Genomic DNA, 18988 nt, shown 5'->3' with positions numbered 1-18988 from the left:
GGAGCAACTAAGCCCGTGAGCCACAACTACTGAGCCTGCGCAACTGGAGCCTGTGCTCCGCAACAAGAGAGGCCGCGATAGTGAGAGGCCCGTGCACCGCGATGAAGAGTGGCCCCCGCTTGCCACAGCTAGAGAAAGCCCTCGCACAGAAACGAAGACCCAACACAGCCAAAAAATAAATAAATAGATAAATAATAAAAGCTTTCATCATATTAAAAAAAAAAAAAAAAAAAAAACAACAACTCCAAGGCCCACGCACCAGAGGCAGATACCCAGCTAGGGGCAGATCCACAGATCCCTGCCCTTCATTTAAAAAAAAAAAAAAAAGATTTTTGGAATAAGCAAAAGAGATCACTGGCTATCCTTTTAATGACAAGCTGGAGCCTCAGAGATTATCTAGTTCTTTGTAGTTTAAAGGTTCTTTTTTGCCCTTAAACTATTTTGCATCTCTGTACACTGTAGACAAAGGATAGCAATGCACATAATCCTTATCTGTATACATGCAAATAAATCCTGTCCAGTGGAAGGACACTCCCACCCCCACCAGTGGAAAAAGCCAGTTTTATGTCTATTTGTAAATTCATTTCAACATTTCTTTGCTGCATATAACTACGTGGTTCTGTGTTCTCCTTTGAACCATTTGCGGCATCTGCCTGGTTTCCTCGTTAATTAATGAGCTAAATAAAAATCTTTCACATATGTTCATTTTATATCTGTACAAGTGTCGTGATTTTATCATCTTTTACAATTTATGCTTTAACAAGAATAGAAGTCAGCCCATGTTCCGGGCAGGAAGAGAAGCAGGTCCAAAGACTCTGCTGCAGGGAGGGCTGCCTGTGGAAGGGGGGAGGTCAGCGTGAGGGGAAATCCCGGGACCAAGGGATGTGCTGGGACCCAGCTGGCAGTCCCCAGAGGCCTCATATGGAAAGCCACTGGAGGTCTTAATCGGTGGAATAATGGTCTGATTCTTGGTATAATATCTACCTAGCTGCTGGGTGGAGAACAGCTTGAAGGGGAGGAGGGGGGCCAAGAGGATGCACCTATAGATTGGTTCAGCAATCCAGGTGGGAGGTGACCGTGACCTAGACTTAGTGGGTTGAGGGTTGAGTATCTGCTGAACCACAAACAAATGGGGATGGCACAGGCGAAAGTCTACAAGGGGACAGTGCGTCCGATTTCTTATTTATTTATTTATTTATTTATTTATTTATTTATTTTTATTTTAGGCTGCGTGGACTCTCTAGTTGTGGCGCACAGCTTAGTTGCCCCGAGGGATGCGGGATCTTAGTTCCCCAACCAGGGATTGAACCCGCGTCCTCTGCATTGGAAGGTGGATTCTTAACCACTGGACCACCAGGGAAGTCCTGCATCTGATTTCATTCATAGGATAAATGCTCTAGGCCTTTAGCAGGGAACTCAGCAGAGCCCATCTACATGACACCTGAGCAGGAGGTGTGGTTGAAGGTGTGAGCTCTGCTGTATGATCTCAGGAAGTTACTTAATTCTTTTGAGACAATTTCCTTAACTATAAAATGGAGACATAAAAGAGTGCTTTCCTCAAAGGGTTGATTGGATGATCCAATGAAATAAAAGACTGTTCTGCCCTCAGTAAATGGCAGCTAATATCATTTCCCAAAGAATAATAAATGCCTCAAGCACATTAAAATAACCTCTGCATTGGTATACTGCCGCAAATATTTTTGGACCTTAGGTATAGAGTTGAGATACAAGGTAAAGATCTGTATTAGTTTCCTATGGCTGCGGTAAGAAATCACCAAAAACTTGGTGGCTTAAAACAACAGAAACTCACTCTGCCACAGTTCTGGAAACAGGAAGTCTGAAATCAGGTGTCAGCAGGGTTGGTTCCTCCTGGAGGGGCTGAGGGAAAAACTGTTCCATGCCTCTCTCCTAGCTTCCGGTGGCTATTGGCAACCCTTGGCATTCCTTGGCTAATCTGCTTCCCTCTTCACATGGCCTTCTCTTCTGTGTTTCTCCTCCCCTTAGCTTCTCTTATAAAGACACGTGTCGTTGGGTCCCCCATCTTAATCCAGGATGATCTAATCTCAAGATCCTTAGTTCAAAGTGTCCTTTGCAAAGACCCTTTTCCCAAATAAGGCCACATTCACAGGTTCTAGATAGACATATCTTTGGGGGACCACCATTCCAACAACCAGAAGACGCATATTTATTTATTTTTTCATATAGTGAACCAATTTCTCCAACTCTATCTGCTAAATAGTTCCTGCTCTCCCCACTGGTTTGTGATGTCTCCTTTTCCGTGTACCAAGTTCCCATTTGTAGCCAGCTTATGTCTGGGCTCTGCATTCTGTTCCATTCATCTGCCTGTTTTTTTCTGCCACATTGTTTTTACTACTGTGACTTCATACTATGTCTTAATATTTGGTAGAGCAAGTCTCCTACCTTGGCTCCGTTTTTTTTTAAATGCTTTAAAATTTTAAGGACCTTGATTTTCCATATACATCTTAGAATCACTATGAGTCCTCTCCCTTGCCCTCAAATCCCTTGAGATTTTGGTTGGAATCCTAATGACTTTATAGATTAATTTGGAGACAACTGACTTTTTTAGAACATTAGGCCAGTTCACCCGTAAATTGATTATGTCCCTCTTTATTCGGGTCTTCTTTTCATGTCCTTTAATAGAATCTAAGTGTTCTCCAAGGAGGCCTTGTAAGCTCTGTTAGGATAACTGAGGGGGAAGAGCCCTCTACAACCTACAAATGGCTTAGTTTTATACACCTCTTCTCCCTGGAGGCTTATTATCCACATTTTACAGAAAAGGAAACTGAGGCCCAGGAACTTCCCCAAGGACACATAGAAGTGACAGAGCTGAGACCAGGTCCCCTAGCCCAGGCCCTGCTATGCAATGTGGCTTGCATACTGGGTACCACCCACCCTTGCCCCCAGCCCAGCAAAGGCTTGGGTGGACAGATCTGATGCCATTCAATCTCTTCTTGACAAAGCAAGTCATGGACATACCAGAGGCTGGCTCACACTTGGTCCTTTATTTTAAGATCTGCACGAAGAGACACGTGGCATAGATATACAGAAGAATGATGAGAATACAGGTCGCCTTGACTTGTCGTGCGAGGGCCTGCTTGGATGAAGACCTGAAGGCTATCTTGCTTGTCCTATTGCTCTGGAACCTGGTGCTAATGGGCACCTTAACTGGCCCCCAGACTGCAGCTTCCCTCTCCCTCACTGGCATCCTTGTCCCCAGCCACTAGGCACAGGCTAATGGAGGCTGGCGTGAACCCACCTCAGGGTGGCCGGGTCAGGTCCAGGGAAGTGCTGGCTAAAAGGGATGGTGGTCGCTGGAAGGATGGTGGTGACCGCATCCAGGTCTTTGGAGGGTGCCCCGCACAGCCCGGCCCACCCCAGGGACTGCAGGCCACTGCCCGGCAGGGCCTGAGCCACCTGTCCCACGATCACCCACAGCCTGTCCTGGCAGCGGAGCAGCAGGGACACTGCCACCAGCTGCAGCACAGCCCGCAGCAGCAGCTCCAAGGCCTTGCAGTTCTCGTGGTGGGAGTCGACCAGGCTGTAGTAGGCCCACTGGGCCACAGAGAGCAGGGCTGGGGGGCCTCCCACCGCAAGTGCCGCTGGAGCCACAGGACGCAGTGGCAAGCTCCGTGCAGCAGGGTGGCGAGCAGCTGAAGGCCCTAGCCCTGCACGACAGTCAGCAGCTGCCACAAGGCCTGCTGGATGGGCAGCAGTACCTCCACGCTCAGCTTCCAGGCCAGGACGAGCCCCCCAGTCACCTGCAGACTCCTGCCGCACAGGATGCAGAGGCCCAGCATGGAGACACAAAGGCAGTGAGAAGCCGTGTTTGCCATGGTCGCCTGCAGCCCCAGCAGGGCTCCATAGAATTTCACCAGGCCCGGCCCGCACAGGAGCAGGAGCTGCCAGGCGCCTCTGGCCAGCCGACTCCCTCTCTGAGGGGCATTCCCTTGGCAGCTGGCGGTGGAGGAGTAGGGAGGGGGGCCTTCATGACGCAGAGGCTCTGTGCCCAGCCTCCCGCTCCAGGGGCAAGGGGCTGCACTCATGCCACAAGCTCATATTAACTGAGCCTCTGGCCCAAATGCCCTGTCATCTGAGCCAGGTGGCTTTGCAACAATCAGTGACAGCACAAGAGATCAGGATGTGAGCTCTTGTCAAAGAGGGAGCTGGGCTTCCCTGGTGGCGCAGTGGTTAAGAACCCGCCTGCCAATGCAGGGGACACGGGCTCGAGCCCTGGTCCGGGAAGATCCCACATGCCGAGGAGCAACTAAGCCCGTGCGCCACAACTACTGAGCCTGTGCTCTAGAGCCGCGAGCCACAACTGCTGAGCCCGCGTGTCACAACTACTGAAGCCCGCGCACCTAGAGCCCGTGCTCCGCAACAAGAGAAGTCATCGCAATGAGAAGCCCGCACACCACGAGGAAGAGTAGTCCCCGCTCGCCACAACTAGAGAAAGCACGCGCGCAGCAACAAAGACCTAACGCAGCCAAAAATAAAATAAATTAAATAAAATAAATAAAAAAAAAAAAAGAAAAAAAGAGGGAGCATTATTGCTTCAATGGGCAAGGGAGGCATCCTTGGAAACTGTGATGTTCTAGTTCATGCCCACATCTGCCAAATGTGAGCCAGAGCCTTCTCTGGGCTAGGACCTGCAATCTCTGCCACCACAAAGCTTCCCGTCCAGTAAGAGAGATGGACATTGAAACGCCCTCATGATAAAACTGCATCACTCAGCTCCTCTCTTGCCCTCGTGCTTCCCCATTCTTTTATTTTTTTGGCCACACCATGTGGCTTGCAAGATCCTAGTTCCTGACAAGGGATTGAACCTGGGATGAACCTGGTGCTTTCATATGCCCTGGCAGTGAAAGTGCCAACTCCTAGCCACTGGACCAGCAGGGAATTCCCCCATGCTTCCCCATCCTGCCCCTCAAGTCCCCCTAACTTCTGCCGAGTTTAGTCCACACCTCTGGTTTTACCTGGCAGCAGAGAACATCTGCCCTTCAGGGATGTGAGCAAAACCTTGGACCCTTTTCCATTCCTTACTAGAAGTTCCATTTTGAAAAACAGTATCGATGGGGGACCATTTGTAAACAAAGTTAATCCATTTCTTTCCAGACTCTGGATTTTATCTTTGGATTAAACCAGCAATCCGGGATCAGGTAACCCAACCCCCTTGTTTTGGTCTTTTGTAACGGGCTCGCACAGATGGGCTCGGTGAGTCACCCTGATTTCACTGGTCCGCATCGAATGTGCTCAACCATTGTGTGTTCACTGTGGGGTGATGTTCAGGGTGTCGTTAGCTGCATCCCACTTTGGCCCCTTTAGGAGAACCCCATCTCCCCAGAGAAATTTCTTTCAAGCCTTACTTTAGGCACAGTGGATTCCTTTGGCCATTGGTTTGTTTTTATCACGTGGATATTGTGAATCATGTTACTAATCATATTTATCTTTCTTATTTAGCTGGACAGAGGCTTGAAACCTAATGGGAGGACTACTGTAGCACAAACAAGAGTTCTATAATGTTTGTTTTGGGTGTGATCGTGAAACCGAGCGGGGCCCTATGGGGCTCCCGGGCACGGAGGCCTTTTTGTCCCCCCATTTCTTGTAGGCAAGACTCCAGCCTTCCTGACCTTCCCTGAGTTCCAAAGGGCAGATTCGAACAGTTGCTAATCAAGGGAGGAGCAGCCAAGAAACCACCTGAGACAAGATTAAAGGGACCAGGGACTTCCCTGGTGGTCCAGCGGTTAAGACTCCGCTCTCCCAATGCAGGGGGCCTGGCTCTGATCCCTGGTCAGGGAACTAGATCCCACACGCCCGCCGCAATGAAGATCCCACATGCCGCAACTAAGAACCCCACCCTGGGTTGGGACACATAGTTTTCGAGGGCAGGAGCCCTCTGTGTCCCCCTTTGCCTGGCAAAGCAATAAAGCTATTCTTTTCTGCTTCACCCAAAATTGTCTCCGAGATTCGATTCGGCATGGGTGTACAGAGAGGCTGAGCTTTCGGCATCAATCCCTCTCTGGCTTCATCTTATTTCCCTTCACTCACGTCCTTACTTTTTTTTTTCTTTTAAATAGACTTTTCCTTTTAAAAAATTTTTTTTTATTGTTTAAAAATTTTTGGCTGCGTTGGGTCTTCGTTGCTGCGCGTGGACTTTCTCTAGTTGCGGCGAGCAGGGGCTACTCTTCGTCGAGGTGCGCGGGCTTCTCATGCGGTGGCTTCTCTTGTTGCATAGCATGGGCTCTAGGCACGCAGGCTTCAGTAGTTGTGGCGTGCCAGCTTCAGTAGTTGTGGCTTGCGGGCTCTAGAGCGCAGGCTCAGTAGTTGTGGCGCACGGGCTTCATTGCTCCTCGGCATGTGGGATCTTCCCAGACCAGGGATCGAACCTGTGTCCCCTGCATTGGCAGGCGGATTCCTAACCACTGTGCCACCAGGGAAGTCCCTTATTTTTTTCTTGTTGATTTGCATACACCTTGCTGTGTAGTCTTAGACATGTTCTTGGAAGAAGGAAAGATACAGTTAACCCCATAACTGAATCCAAACCTACATATCTAAATTAATCTATCCTTTCTAAAAGTAATGTTATCTATCCAATATTCCAAAACGGATATCCTGACTCCTGCCATCTCTGCTTCCTCTCCCTGCCCCCACCCACAATGACTCATACAAATAGTCTCCAGATCCTGCTATCCTAAATATCTCCAGATTCTACTCCTTCATGTCTACCCTCAGTGTCCTTTCCCAGGTCACCCACCTGACGGCTTGCATGGAGTAGTGAAAGCCCTTCGACCTTATTCTCACCTTTAGTTGGTCCTTTAATGTCATTCTTAGGCAGAGGAGGCTCAGTACACATTTGTTGAGTGAATGAATGAATCCCTCATTTGACAGATGGGGAAACTGAGGCCCAAGGCAATAACTCAGTGAGCTATGTGTACAACTGGCAGGACTGTGCAGGTCTGTCGATACTCCCTTTTCTCTGACTGGAAAGAGGGAATTCCTTTTAGGGGGAATGGTTTGTCCAGGACCTTTGGTAACATTGTTTGTTAAATCTTTTTCAACCCTCATCATAATTTTAAACAGTCTTATTTGCTCTGCGACGGTAGCTGTCTTGTTCTCTTATGTATTCCCACAGACTGGTGCAGTACCTGGCACAGAGCAGGCCTTCAGGAAGAATTTCTTATTGAGTGAATGAGTGACTCAGGACCCCAGAGCTCCTTTTCCAGTGAAAGGGCTACAGAACCCTGAGTCTGATGTCATGAAAACCCAACCTAGACTCAGTCAGACTTGAGCTCTGTCCTTATTGCATGACTTTTGCCAAATTATTTCCTCTTGGCCTGAACTTAGTTTTCTCTGTCATATGGGCCATAATTCCTTGTCTGCAATTCTGAAATGAAAAAACTTTTTTTTTAGTTGAAGTATAGTTGATTTACAATGTTGTGTTAGTTTCTGGTGTATAGCAAAATGATTCAGTTATATCTTTTTCATATTCTTTTCCATTATGGTTTATTACAGTATATTGAATACAGTTCCCTGTGCTATACAGTAGGACCTTGTTTATCTATTTTATGTATAGTAGTTTGTATCTGCTAATCCCAAACGCCAAATCCATCCCTCCCCTTTTCCTCTTTGGTAACCGTAAGTTTGCTTTCTATGTCTGTGAGTCCGTTTCTGTCTTGTAAATAAATTCAGTTGTATCATATTTTAGATTCCACATATAAGTGATATCACACGGTATTGGTCTTTCTCTGACTTACTTCACTCATATGATAATCTCTAGGTCAATCCATGTTGCTGTAAAGGGCATTATGAAAAAACTTCTTAAATCATTTGGTGGCAAAAACCAAACTAACCTGAATTTTTTAGGTAGCTAAGTTAGCCTTTAACTGTGAGGCTATTTATAATTATCCCACTCCATGTGAATATTCACGTTTCTTAGCAGAATTAACGTGTTTCACTCAACAGCTTAGGTATGATTACATAATATACAGTATGTGCACCATATTGCACGGTATTATCTAAAACGTGAAGAATGCTTAATTTGGATACATATTTGGCCCCAAAGATTTCCAGTAAGGGGCTGAGGACTATCAGCACTGCCACTGGGGGATGGCGTGAGGGTTACATGAGAGAATGTTTTTTAACAACGGTGTGAGCAATGGTCAGGCCCAGAATCAAAGCACAGGACGGGGAAGGATGCATGTGGAAGGTGGTGATCTATGAAAAAGTGTGTGTATTCGCCTGCAGCGAAGAGGCTGGAATAGCTAGTTAGGGCAGATTCTTGGCTGGCAGGCTCAGAAGTTAAGGCTTCATCCACAGGAAACAACGAGGGTTGGGGGTGGGCGTGGGGAGGGGCATGGGAAGTAGCAAGAAGGGATTTGATTCTTAGAAAGATTTGGAGGGGCAAGCCTGGCGGCAGGGTGAGCCGCTAGGAGCCTCCTAGGACCTAGGTGACCCCGAGCCCAAGCAGACATCAGCAAGAGCCATTCATGCAGAGAGTCTGGGAAGCAGGGAGGGCCAGGGTCCGTGAGGCCGGGCAGCGGGACCCATGACCCTAGACGGTGAGGTGGTTCCGTCGCCTAAGACCTTCAGAACCAAGCACGGGCCCCACAGCCAGATTCTCGGAGGAGTAGCCGAGATGGGGCTTGAGGGAGGGGGGCCCGAAATCAGGAAGCATTAAAGGCAAGCTGGTACCGGGAAGCGGCTCTGGGTTGGGAGCCAGGAAACCAGGGTTCCTGTCTTTCCTCTCCAACTTCGAGCTGGTGGAAGCGGTGCGACTCGTCCCACTTCTGTGTGCCTGCAAAATGGCAACAACGCTGTGTGGGACGGAAGCGGGATACCACGTGGGAAAGCGCCTTGGAACTGAAGCCCCAACAGGGTTACTCAATTCCAGAGGATTCATATGAAACCTGCATTTCATATGAAAAGAACCGACGTAGCCATTTTCCTTCACCGTATCAGCAGTTTCATCAAATTTGGCCGCTGCCCAACGCCTCAAGGTCGTTGTAATACAACTCTCTGCCGGCGAGTCCAAGGCTTTTCACTAAGTTTGAACTCGGCCGCTCGCCGTAGAGCCTCTAAGTCCCGCCTACGAAACTGACGTCCCGGTCGGAACGTAAGCAAGGCGAGGATGAGCGTGCGTGGAAACGGCACCCAGTACCCGCCCCCCGACCCGACGGCTGCCGCGGGCGCGCGCTCTCACGCCGGAAGGGGCGGAGCTAGACTGGGATTTATATATTGCGCGCTGAGAGTCGGACGATCTCTACCGGCAGCATCCGACGGCTGGATGGTGAGTGTTGTGATGGCGGACTTCTACTTGTCCGCTGCGGCGGCATGAGTGAATCCGCGGCACATCCCCGCCATCTCGCCTCACCCGGCGCCGGGGTTGTGCTCTAGAAGCATGGGGCACTCAGCAGAATCCGCAGTCAGGTCTATTTTCTTAAAATGTCCGAGGCTTGAGGTTGGCTTTGGGCCTGCCGGTCGGCTGGCAAGAGGCCTTGCCACGGGAGCTGGGTTGGGGCGCCCGGGCCCGATAATCTTCAGGCCATGGACTTATACTAGATCTCGACCTCAGCATTCGAGATGCGAGTCATGAGCACTTTCGCCAGGAGGACCTTGGGTGGGGGCGTTTGGCACTGTTGTGAAAGTGGGAGGTGCAGAAATCCAGGCCGCAGGCGGCAGGGGAGGCTTTGGGTATGGGTTGTTGAATCCTCTTCTGAAACGTCTGGGACGGTTGGTACAACCTCTTGGGCCTCTAGAGGTCTCAGAAACCAGAGATGATGAACTTACTGACGGGCGGACAGAGATTGTGTGCTGATTGTCATGTTCTGATTTGGTTCTGTCGAGTTCTAGTGGCCTCCACTTGCCCGTTTAGCTCCCCTTGGGAGCATGAGGAACCTTTACTACTATTATCTGCCACCCAGGCGTTTGACCAGAAGTCCCTATTGTGGACAGGATCTGTTTCTTTTATTTAATCTTTATTGGAGTACAATTGCTTTACAGTGTTGTGTTAGTTTCTGTTGTACAACAAAGTGAATCAGCCACATGCATACATATATCCCCATATCCCCTCCCTCTTGCGTCTCCCTCCTGCCCTCCCTATCCCATCCTAGGTCGTCACAAGGCTGATCTCCCTGTGCTATGCAGCAGCTTCCCACCAGCCATCCATTTTACATTTGGTAGTGTGTATATGTCAGTGCTACTCTCTCACTTCGTCCCAGCTTCCCCCCACCCCCGTGTCCTCAAGTCCGTTCTCTACGTCTGCGTTTTTATTCCTGCCCTGCCACTAGGTTCATCAGTCCTGTTTTTATAGATTGCATTTACGTGCGTTGGCATACGGTATTTTTCTTTTTCTGACTTCACTTTGTATGACGGACTCTCGGTCCATCCACCTCATCACAAATAACTGAATTTCGTTCCTTTTTATGGCTCAGTAACATTCCATTGTATGTATGTGCGTGATCAGAATCTTAACTGACTTGCACATAAAGCTGCTTGTTAAGCGATTTTTAATACCATTACCTGGTGTGCCTTTGTCCTCTTTAGAGGAAAAGGTGGATGGTTCATGTTCTTTAAATTACAGGGTGAGGGTTTGAGATAAATGTTCAACTCATTTGGCTGAATAATGCCTTTTAGATGTGTGATCCCGACAAAAGTAAATCCCGCACGTAAGCCCGTTACCTGGGTTGCTGGTGTGGATCCAGCATTGCTGGGAATCTTCTTAGAACCTAGGCCTCTGGGGATGAAGAGGCGTGAGCTACTTAGAAGGTGCTAACGTTGATTGATCGTTTTCTCCTAGTCTCACAGGAAGTTCTCCGCTCCCAGGCATGGGTCCCTGGGCTTTCTGCCTCGGAAGCGCAGCAGCCGGCACCGCGGGAAGGTGAAGAGCTTCCCCAAGGATGACTCTTGCAAGCCCGTGCACCTCACAGCCTTCCTCGGCTACAAGGCTGGCATGACCCACGTTGTGAGGGAGGTCGATAGGCCAGGCTCCAGTAAGTACACGCTGTGTCTCCCCAGCTGCTGGGAGGGTAGGAGTTGGTGGGAGCTGACTAGATGGGGCCAAGCTCTCAGAAAAGAGCAGGCTTTGGAGAGATCAACAGAACCTCTAGATATCACAATGGAAAGATATTTTAGGATTGATTAATGCTTCCAGGGTTCAGGTGGCTGGCACTGCTTGATTTAGGCAGAGAGATGTAATGGAGTCAGGGAGCGTGATGAGGAAATTTGTCAAGAGCTGCAGCAGAGAAGTATGCTAACATGGGAGGTGGCAACCATTGAGGGTTAAATAGAAACTCCACTCACATTTTAGTGGCAGCACTGAACTGTGAGCCTCATCTGAGCGCCTGAATACTACCCACCTTCCTGGGTTGTGAAGTTCGAAGTAGAAAAGGCACTAAGTAGAACACACGGTGCTGGTGATTGAAACACAGTAAGTAGACAGTTAAAATTGTCTATGCTGAGGAATTACTACCTCACTATACTTAGTACCCTTGTATTTTCTAGGTAATAAGGAGTTTGTCTCTGGAGAAGGTTATGATAAACCAGCACCGAAACCAGGCTGTTACTTGGCTGCTTAGGGTCCAGATAGTTTTGTGCTGAAAAGGTCAGTGCACACAGACTGAGCATTCAGCAGTGAGGGAGTTTGGGCTGCGATGCAGACTTCCCCACAAACCTTCCTGTCATCTGAAGCAACTTGCGTTGCTGGCCTGGAAGGGCACGTGACATTTTTCCAAAAGACAGCCCTCCTGCCGGGTACTTGAGGCAGCCCACTCAGGTCTAACTGCCTGCTTCGTCTGCAGAGGTGAACAAGAAGGAAGTTGTGGAGGCTGTGACCATCGTGGAGACGCCGCCCATGGTCATTGTGGGCATTGTGGGCTACGTGGAAACACCTCGAGGCCTCCGGACCTTTAAGACCATCTTTGCTGAGCATATCAGTGATGAATGCAAAAGGCGCTTCTATAAGAACTGGTAAGGGGGCCAATGCCGCCCTCGCCCTGGGTTAGGCTGGCCAGGAGGGGCAGTGTGCCGTGCAGGGCCTCAGCTCCATAGCTGGGGTGGGAGGAGGTGCTCTGGTGTCAGGTTTAGTTGCGGAACAGAGCAGAACCATTCTTTCCTGCGCTGGGAGGAGCATCTTGAGACATTTCCTTCAGTGTTCACCTTAGTGGGTGCTACCTTGAGTCAGTATTTCCTGAGTTGCTGGCAAGTGTTGAGTCTACTTAGAAGCTGAGGGATAGCAGTAATGCCCCCATACCCCACCACCCCCGGTGTGTGGTCTGGTTAATGGATAACCTAGAGCAAGAACTTGTGTATCTGAACGTGTGTGACTTGCATCATTAATCTTGTGGACCTCTGCTCAGCTCCGCTCGGCTCTGCCCGATGAGCTCCATCCAGGCTCCGCTTGCCGGTGGAAAAGGCTCCTTAGAAGCCGGCAATGAGCCCCGTCCCCACATGGTGCCCGTGTGCCTTCCGCTCACCCCTTGGAGGGGTGATGAAGGCTGGCACCTGGCCCCCTCCCCAACTCTGCTCTGCTTCTGAAGGCATAAATCTAAGAAGAAGGCCTTCACCAAATACTGCAAGAAGTGGCAGGATGTAGACGGCAAGAAGCAGCTGGAGAGGGACTTCAGCAGCATGAAGAAGTACTGCCAGGTCATCCGTGTCATTGCCCACACCCAGGTGAGTGCCCACTGCTATGGTCTGTGGAGGTGATGACCTACATGACCACCTGTGGCTTTTGCGGGGCTCAGTTATCTTCTGAGTTGATCCTCAGCTCACACTGGTTTTGTCAAGCCTCAGGATTTTAGGGATGGTAAGACTTTGAGGTTCTTAAATTTATTTCCTGGTGGAGGAAGGGGTTAAAAGCAACAAAGTCCAGCCAGTGCCCTGCCTTGAGGCCTGGGTTCCTGGGGCCATGTTTAGGACAGTTGTCTGCTTGAGAAGGCATCCAGGCCTCCTCACATAGGGTTGGTTTTTTTGTTGCCAGCAGAGGGCACTGTGTCCCCGGTGGTTCTTAATTAGGGAAAACCATATCCCATTTTAGGAGAACTGGTCGAAGGAACTGGTGAGTCATAACTAATGTTGTCTAGCGCCTAACTGAAAATAGTGTTGAGATGCTGGCTATTTGCACTTCAGACCTGACGTGAGCTGAATTAGCTCTTGGTTGTCTGGGTAGGAATGGGTGCCGCCTTTGCTGTCAGTCTGGGCGATTATCCTGGGTGTATACCCATGATTCCTAAGTGATCAGTAGTCCTGTGTGGTTAGTGGTGACCAGATTACCACAGATTTGTGGTGTGTGTCCATTACTGAAGACGCGTCAGTAGGATAACACCGGACAGCTTTAAAATCTTTGTTTAGCTTCATTCCTTAATCACAGCTTGTACTCGCAGTGTTATCCTGCTCCCAAAATAAGTGGCTTATTGGTAGTTAATAGAGCAAGGTAGATGGCCAGGGTAAACCAGGGCAGGTACCTGAAAGGAACTGGCCAAAATGACAGTGGTCAGGAACATTGGGCTGGTGGTCCCAGGATCTGGTTAAATGAGCCTGTCTTAATGTGGGCCTGGTGTGTCTGTCAGGGAGCAGCTCATTCTGACCTGATTCAGGCACCAGAATTGAAAGGGGAATGGTACCCAGTGGGGAGTCATGACACTGGAGAGCAGTGCTGTTGCCTGTTGTGCGCAGCCTGAGTTCCTCTCACCTTGAAGCATCTGTTCCCTTCTAGATGCGCCTGCTTCCTCTACGCCAGAAGAAGGCCCACCTCATGGAGATCCAGGTGAACGGAGGCACTGTGGCCGAAAAACTGGACTGGGCCCGAGAGAGGCTAGAGCAGCAGGTCCCTGTGAACCAAGTGTTTGGGCAGGATGAGATGATTGATGTCATTGGGGTGACCAAGGGCAAAGGCTACAAAGGTGAGCTTCGCAGTGGCCCACATTGCTGTGGTTAACCTGGGAGAGGGGTGGCAGGCCCAGCTGTTCTGTGATGAGGCCCTGGAATGAGCGCTGGCACAGCGCCCGAGTCAGACTGCGGAAGTATTCCTCGCTGCCTTCCTCCTGAGGACTGCTGTGGTCAGGTGGCTGGGGTAGCATGTGGGACCGGGGGTGACATACATACGCTTCGAGCACACTGCAGAACGCACTGGGAGGCTTCCTGAATGCCCTCAGATGAGCATGATCACATTCTAGTAGGCTGATTCTCCAAGGCCTCTTCTTGTTTGCTGATTGTAACTCAAGGGTTATGTCTCAGCTGGTATTCAAGCTTGGATGGAGGTATAAGAAGGGAGAGGACACGGCAATCATGTGTTGCATTGCATGTTCTGTGGACAGAGTACCACAAACTCAAGTTGGGCATTCATAGCAGGAAAGGGCCAATGGCATGGGTACCAGGCACCCCAGTAATAGCATGTGTCTATTCCAGGGGTCACCAGCCGTTGGCACACCAAGAAGCTGCCCCGTAAGACCCACCGAGGGCTGCGCAAGGTTGCCTGTATTGGGGCGTGGCATCCTGCACGGGTGGCCTTCTCTGTGGCTCGGGCCGGTCAGAAAGGCTACCATCACCGCACCGAGATCAACAAGAAGGTGAGGTGCCCAAGGGGGTCCTGTGGAGACTTTAACCCTAGGAGGGGCAGGGTGGCCCCACTATTGGGAGCTGGGGGTCCCAGTCCCTGTCACCATCGGTCCATTTGTGGTGGAGCATCCCGTGGACTTAGTCGCTCATGTCTGGTGGCAGAGTTCTGGCTCTTGGGTGTCATGAGAGTAAAGTGCCATCCTTGAAGGTGGTTCTGGTGCAGCTGACCCTTGGCGGGGCTGAGGATATGAGCTTTGTCTACCCTCTCCTGTTCCATGGTGTTTGGAGAGGCCTCGTCCATTGTCTCGCTGGATGGCATTGTTTGCAGTTCAGGCCCAGCCACCTTTTCTTTGCTCCGAGCCTGGGACGCCCCCTCGCTAGGGCCGAGGTCATAGCTGCTTTCCCAGAGGCCTTTGTAGGCTAGCCCACCCCCAAGATGGATCATTTGTCCCTAATGGCTGTCCTTGCCTCCAGCCAGCTCCAGAGGCCTCTGAGCTGTCTCCCCACCCAATTTTCTTGTTCTCAAGTATTTATGCTCATTTCCTCCAGATCTACAAGATTGGCCAGGGCTACCTCATCAAGGATGGCAAACTGATCAAGAACAATGCCTCTACTGATTACGATCTGTCTGACAAGAGCATCAACCCTCTGGTGAGTAATGGGAGCTGTCCTTGCAAAGCCTCAGATATCTGGTTTGGTGGGGGATTTCCAGTTCCAGGCCTCCCCTATGGGGCTGGGGCCATTTTTACAGCCAGTTAACTGGACCCCTGCACAGCATCCAGCTGTCTGTCCACCCTTTGTCATTGGAGGGAGATTGGCTGGTGAGGAGTGGGGTGGCAGGCCCAGCTGTTCAGTGATGAGGCCCTGGAATGAGCGCTGGGTGCGGCGCCCGAGTCAGACTGCGGAAGTATTCCTTGCTGCCTTCCTTCTGAGAACAGCTCTGGTCAGGTGGTGGGACCGCCAGGACCTGCGGCGGGGGGGTGTCATGTGCGTGGTCAGACCTGTCTCCAGCCCCTTGCTTTATCTGTGCTGACCTCTGATGGCCTTGCTCCTTCCCAGGGTGGCTTTGTCCACTACGGTGAAGTGACCAATGACTTTGTCATGCTCAAAGGCTGCGTGGTGGGAACCAAGAAGCGAGTGCTCACCCTTCGCAAGGTGAGGCTGGAGGAGGGGAGACTGATCTCTGTTAGGGGAGTTGGGAGGGAAAGTGGGGAGGGATTGCTACTCCTGACTTTGAAGTCCCGGGAGGAGGGAAGTCCGTGTCTGGCCTGGCCCAGCTGTTTGCTTCTGTTCTTAAGTGTATTCTCATCCGCCTGGTGGCAGGAGGAAACCCCTTGGTAGTGGCTGGATGGTGGTGTTTGGGGTGGGTGGGTGTCCTGATTCCAGGACTGATTTAGATGGAGTTGACCTCTGCCCTCTTAAGATGAGGGACCTGTGAACAAAGATGGTACAGAGAAAGGTTTGGCTCTGAACCCTTGCACTCTTGGTCCACAGTCCTTGCTGGTGCAGACCAAACGGCGGGCCCTGGAGAAGATTGACCTCAAGTTTATTGACACCACCTCCAAATTTGGCCATGGCCGTTTCCAGACTGTGGAGGAGAAGAAAGCATTCATGGTGAGCACCTACCTTGCTGCCCTCAGGCTGGGGTGGGGGTGGCTTTCAGCTGCTGTCAGCTGTCAGCCTGCCCATCTGGTGCTGATGCAGAGGGGGCCACTTTGTGCATGTGTGTGCCCCAGGCTGTGGAGACCTGCCCGGAATCTGATCGCACTGTGGTTGGCGGTTATTCTTTTTTTTTTTCCTTAGAAAGAATTACTAGGGATATTGTGTCAGAAATAAGGCAAAGTATTTTATGTAGCAGTTATTCTTTTTTTTTTTTAATTTTTATTTATTTATTTATTTATGGCTGTGTTGGGTCTTCGTCTCTGTGCGAGGGCCCTCTCCAGTTGTGGCAAGCGGGGGCCACTCTTCATCACGGTGCGCGGGCCTTTCCTTATCACGGCCTCTCTTGTTGCAGAGTGCAGGCTCAGCAACGGTGGCTCACGGGCCTAGTCGCTCCACGGCATGTAGGGATCCTCCCAGACCAGGGCTCGAACCCGCGTCCCCCGCATTGGCAGGCAGACCCCCAACCACTGCACTACCAGGGAAGCCCTTGGTGGTTATTCTTAACTGCCTTCTATCTCTAACCTTGCCTGCTGCATTTCTCTCCACAGGGACCACTTAAGAAGGACCGAATTGCAAAGGAAGAAGGGGCCTAATGTCAGAACAGATTATACAGCTGGTAGAATCTCAATAAAATTATTTTCCAGTGAAAATATTTTCATCTGCCTGTACTTCACCTTCCCGGTCCTGGCTGCTTCCCTCGGCCCTCATGCTCCCAGAGGCATGCTGTCCCCCCAGCCTCTTTGGCTGCCTCTTTGCCCTACCACTGGCCGGGCCCCATGCTTGGAGCAGACTAGGCGAAGCGGGAGGCGAGAGCCAGCCAGCCTGGTCTGCCCTGCACTGTTACAGCCAGCCTGGGGAGTGAGCTCTGTGTGAAATGTTTGTCACAGAGCAAGGAAGCTGGGTCTCTGCTGTACGCGTTGTGTCTGTACAGCTTGGAAGGAGGCAGTGAGGACCTGGTGGTTGCTGTTGCCCACGGGCATGGCAGGGCAGACCCCGGCTCTCTGCTGAGTGTACAGATACCTAATTTAGTCACTAATCCATGCAGGAGGAGTTCCAGTTAGGGCTTGTTGAGGTTCTTCTGTAGCCAGCGGCAAAGTTCTGGCCATGGGAGAGGGTGTCATGTAGAAGCCCTGAACGGCACCTGGGACTTAGGAAAACACTGGAATGTTTGCTTTGAGGAAAGCCCTGGTGATTAACAAGGACTTCATTAAAACAGGTGAGAATGTGGACCGGCAGAGGTTGAGTGCCTTGACCAGGCTCACCTGGCTGGTGAGGTCATTGAACCCCAATTTCCATTCTGGTCCAGGTCTGCTTTGGTGACTTGGCTCAGCCCCTTGTCCCGTGCCAGTGTCCCCTGTGCTGACCATATATTGTGCACCTGCATCATGTAGGCTGGTAAGAGCTTGGCTGCTAGAGCCCAGCACCCAGGCCTGTGATGTCTGGCCCACCCTTTGGTGGGGTGACTGAACCCCAGTCCAGCCCCTGGCATTACAGGTGTACAAGATGCCCCTGCTTATCCCCCTTCCAGCCGTAGCTGCTCCCCACGTCACGTCACATCTGCCCATGTGGTATGTTTGCCTCAGCCCCACCTAAGCGGAGGGCAGAGAGCACAGCTGCAGCAGCGCTGATGGCCTTGCTCAGCCTTTTGGCAGACGGCTGGTTGCCCACCAATTAATCACCTGGGTTCTGGCATCTTCTGAGGCTTAGTTTCCTCTTCGAAAGGGGTAGTGATAGCTGGGGATGGACGGAGGTCCCATACTTAACGGTGCTGTCTCAAGATGACGAGGTGGCCCGAGTTGAACCTCTGGTTCCCAATGAGCATGGTATCCCCATGACTCGTGTGAGGCCCTAAGATGTCGAGTCGAGGCACAGAGGAGGTTGCAGGAATTACATGTGGGCCCTGAGGCGGAGGCTAGCTGAGGTCTGGAGGGGCTGAGCAAGAGTCCTTGGCGTGGGACCCCTCCCCAACGTCTGCACACTTTTCTGGAGTCCATTCTGAGCTCTGTGGGGCAGTGGGCCTCAAAGCCAACTTCTGCGCCAATTTGCTACCCCATGCAGCACCCGTGGGCTCAGGATCCAGGCCTAGACTGGCCAGAGCTGCATTTCAGGCTGGAGCCACCAGGGGGCGAGAGTGGGCAGCACCCAGTTGGGGCAGCCTTGCAGGAGGACCTCTCTGGGCTTTGCAGGGGGCGCAGAATCCCTTCCCCAACCAGGGTCTCTTCAGCCCCATAATCCTGGGATTCAAGCCCACAGCCAGAGGGAGTCAGGACTTGCCCCAAGGCCACCAGGCACCTGTGGCAGAGCCAGGCGTGGGAGCTGGGCTCCTGGTCTTTGGTCTGGGTTCTTTTCACTGCGGGAGCTTCTGTCCAGTCATATCCTGGGGAGGTTGCTGAGCTGGGCAGTGGCCCCACCTCATCCCCTCACTCGTCCCGGTTGCCCTTGGCCTCTTAGCCTGTGGGCCTCCCCAGACCCTTAGGCCAGCCCTGGAGCCCAGCTGCCCACCCAGCCCAGGTACAAAACGCTTTGCTGGTTTGAGACGTCCTGGCTGGGCCTCACTCCCTTTCGGGACTCTGCCCAGTTGTAGGTATGGCCAGGATGACTCGGGACGTGGGTCCAGAGAACAGGCTGAGGGTGTGCACACGTGCCTCCAACAGCACAGAGCACACGCTCATGTCCCCACACGTGTGACGTGCACAAAGAGCCTTTTCAGGGGCAGGCTTGCTTGACAAGGGCTGAGCCCTTATCTGTTGACCAT

The 18988-nt window shown here is 51.3% G+C and overlaps 1 protein-coding gene and 4 non-coding genes across 5 annotated transcripts; all 5 read left to right on the top strand.

Moving 5' to 3' along the window:
* The first annotated feature begins 9217 nt into the window (after nucleotides 1–9217).
* RPL3 (ribosomal protein L3) lies at nucleotides 9218–16885 on the top strand. Its single transcript, XM_036866504.1, has 10 exons — nucleotides 9218–9304; nucleotides 10814–11006; nucleotides 11814–11982; nucleotides 12552–12687; nucleotides 13730–13916; nucleotides 14422–14582; nucleotides 15121–15222; nucleotides 15631–15726; nucleotides 16066–16185; nucleotides 16782–16885. The coding sequence occupies exons 1-10, from the start codon at nucleotides 9302–9304 to the stop codon at nucleotides 16824–16826; spliced, it is 1212 nt and encodes a 403-aa protein (XP_036722399.1). The 5' UTR covers nucleotides 9218–9301; the 3' UTR covers nucleotides 16827–16885.
* Nucleotides 9787–9850, top strand: LOC118902911. Its single transcript, XR_005021626.1, has one exon. It is a non-coding gene; the product is annotated as a small nucleolar RNA SNORD43 (small nucleolar RNA).
* On the top strand, nucleotides 12497–12551 carry LOC118902940. The gene has a single exon (XR_005021650.1). It is a non-coding gene; the product is annotated as a small nucleolar RNA U82P (small nucleolar RNA).
* On the top strand, nucleotides 13976–14068 carry LOC118902933. Its single transcript, XR_005021645.1, has one exon. It is a non-coding gene; the product is annotated as a small nucleolar RNA U83B (small nucleolar RNA).
* On the top strand, nucleotides 15417–15510 carry LOC118902932. Its single transcript, XR_005021644.1, has one exon. It is a non-coding gene; the product is annotated as a small nucleolar RNA U83B (small nucleolar RNA).
* Nucleotides 16886–18988: the final 2103 nt, after the last annotated feature.

This window comes from Balaenoptera musculus, chromosome 10, assembly GCF_009873245.2.
Source record: "Balaenoptera musculus isolate JJ_BM4_2016_0621 chromosome 10, mBalMus1.pri.v3, whole genome shotgun sequence".
Classification (NCBI taxonomy): Eukaryota; Metazoa; Chordata; class Mammalia; order Artiodactyla; family Balaenopteridae; genus Balaenoptera; species Balaenoptera musculus.
This window is presented reverse-complemented; position numbering and strand designations above follow the sequence as displayed.

Excerpts from the sequence above, each read along its gene's own strand:
- RPL3 (XM_036866504.1), top strand. Across the intron at positions 15,727-16,065 it reads GAGTGCTCACCCTTCGCAAG|TCCTTGCTGGTGCAGACCAA; the intron begins GTGAGGCTGGAG and ends CTTGGTCCACAG. Across the intron at positions 16,186-16,781 it reads AGGAGAAGAAAGCATTCATG|GGACCACTTAAGAAGGACCG; the intron begins GTGAGCACCTAC and ends TTCTCTCCACAG.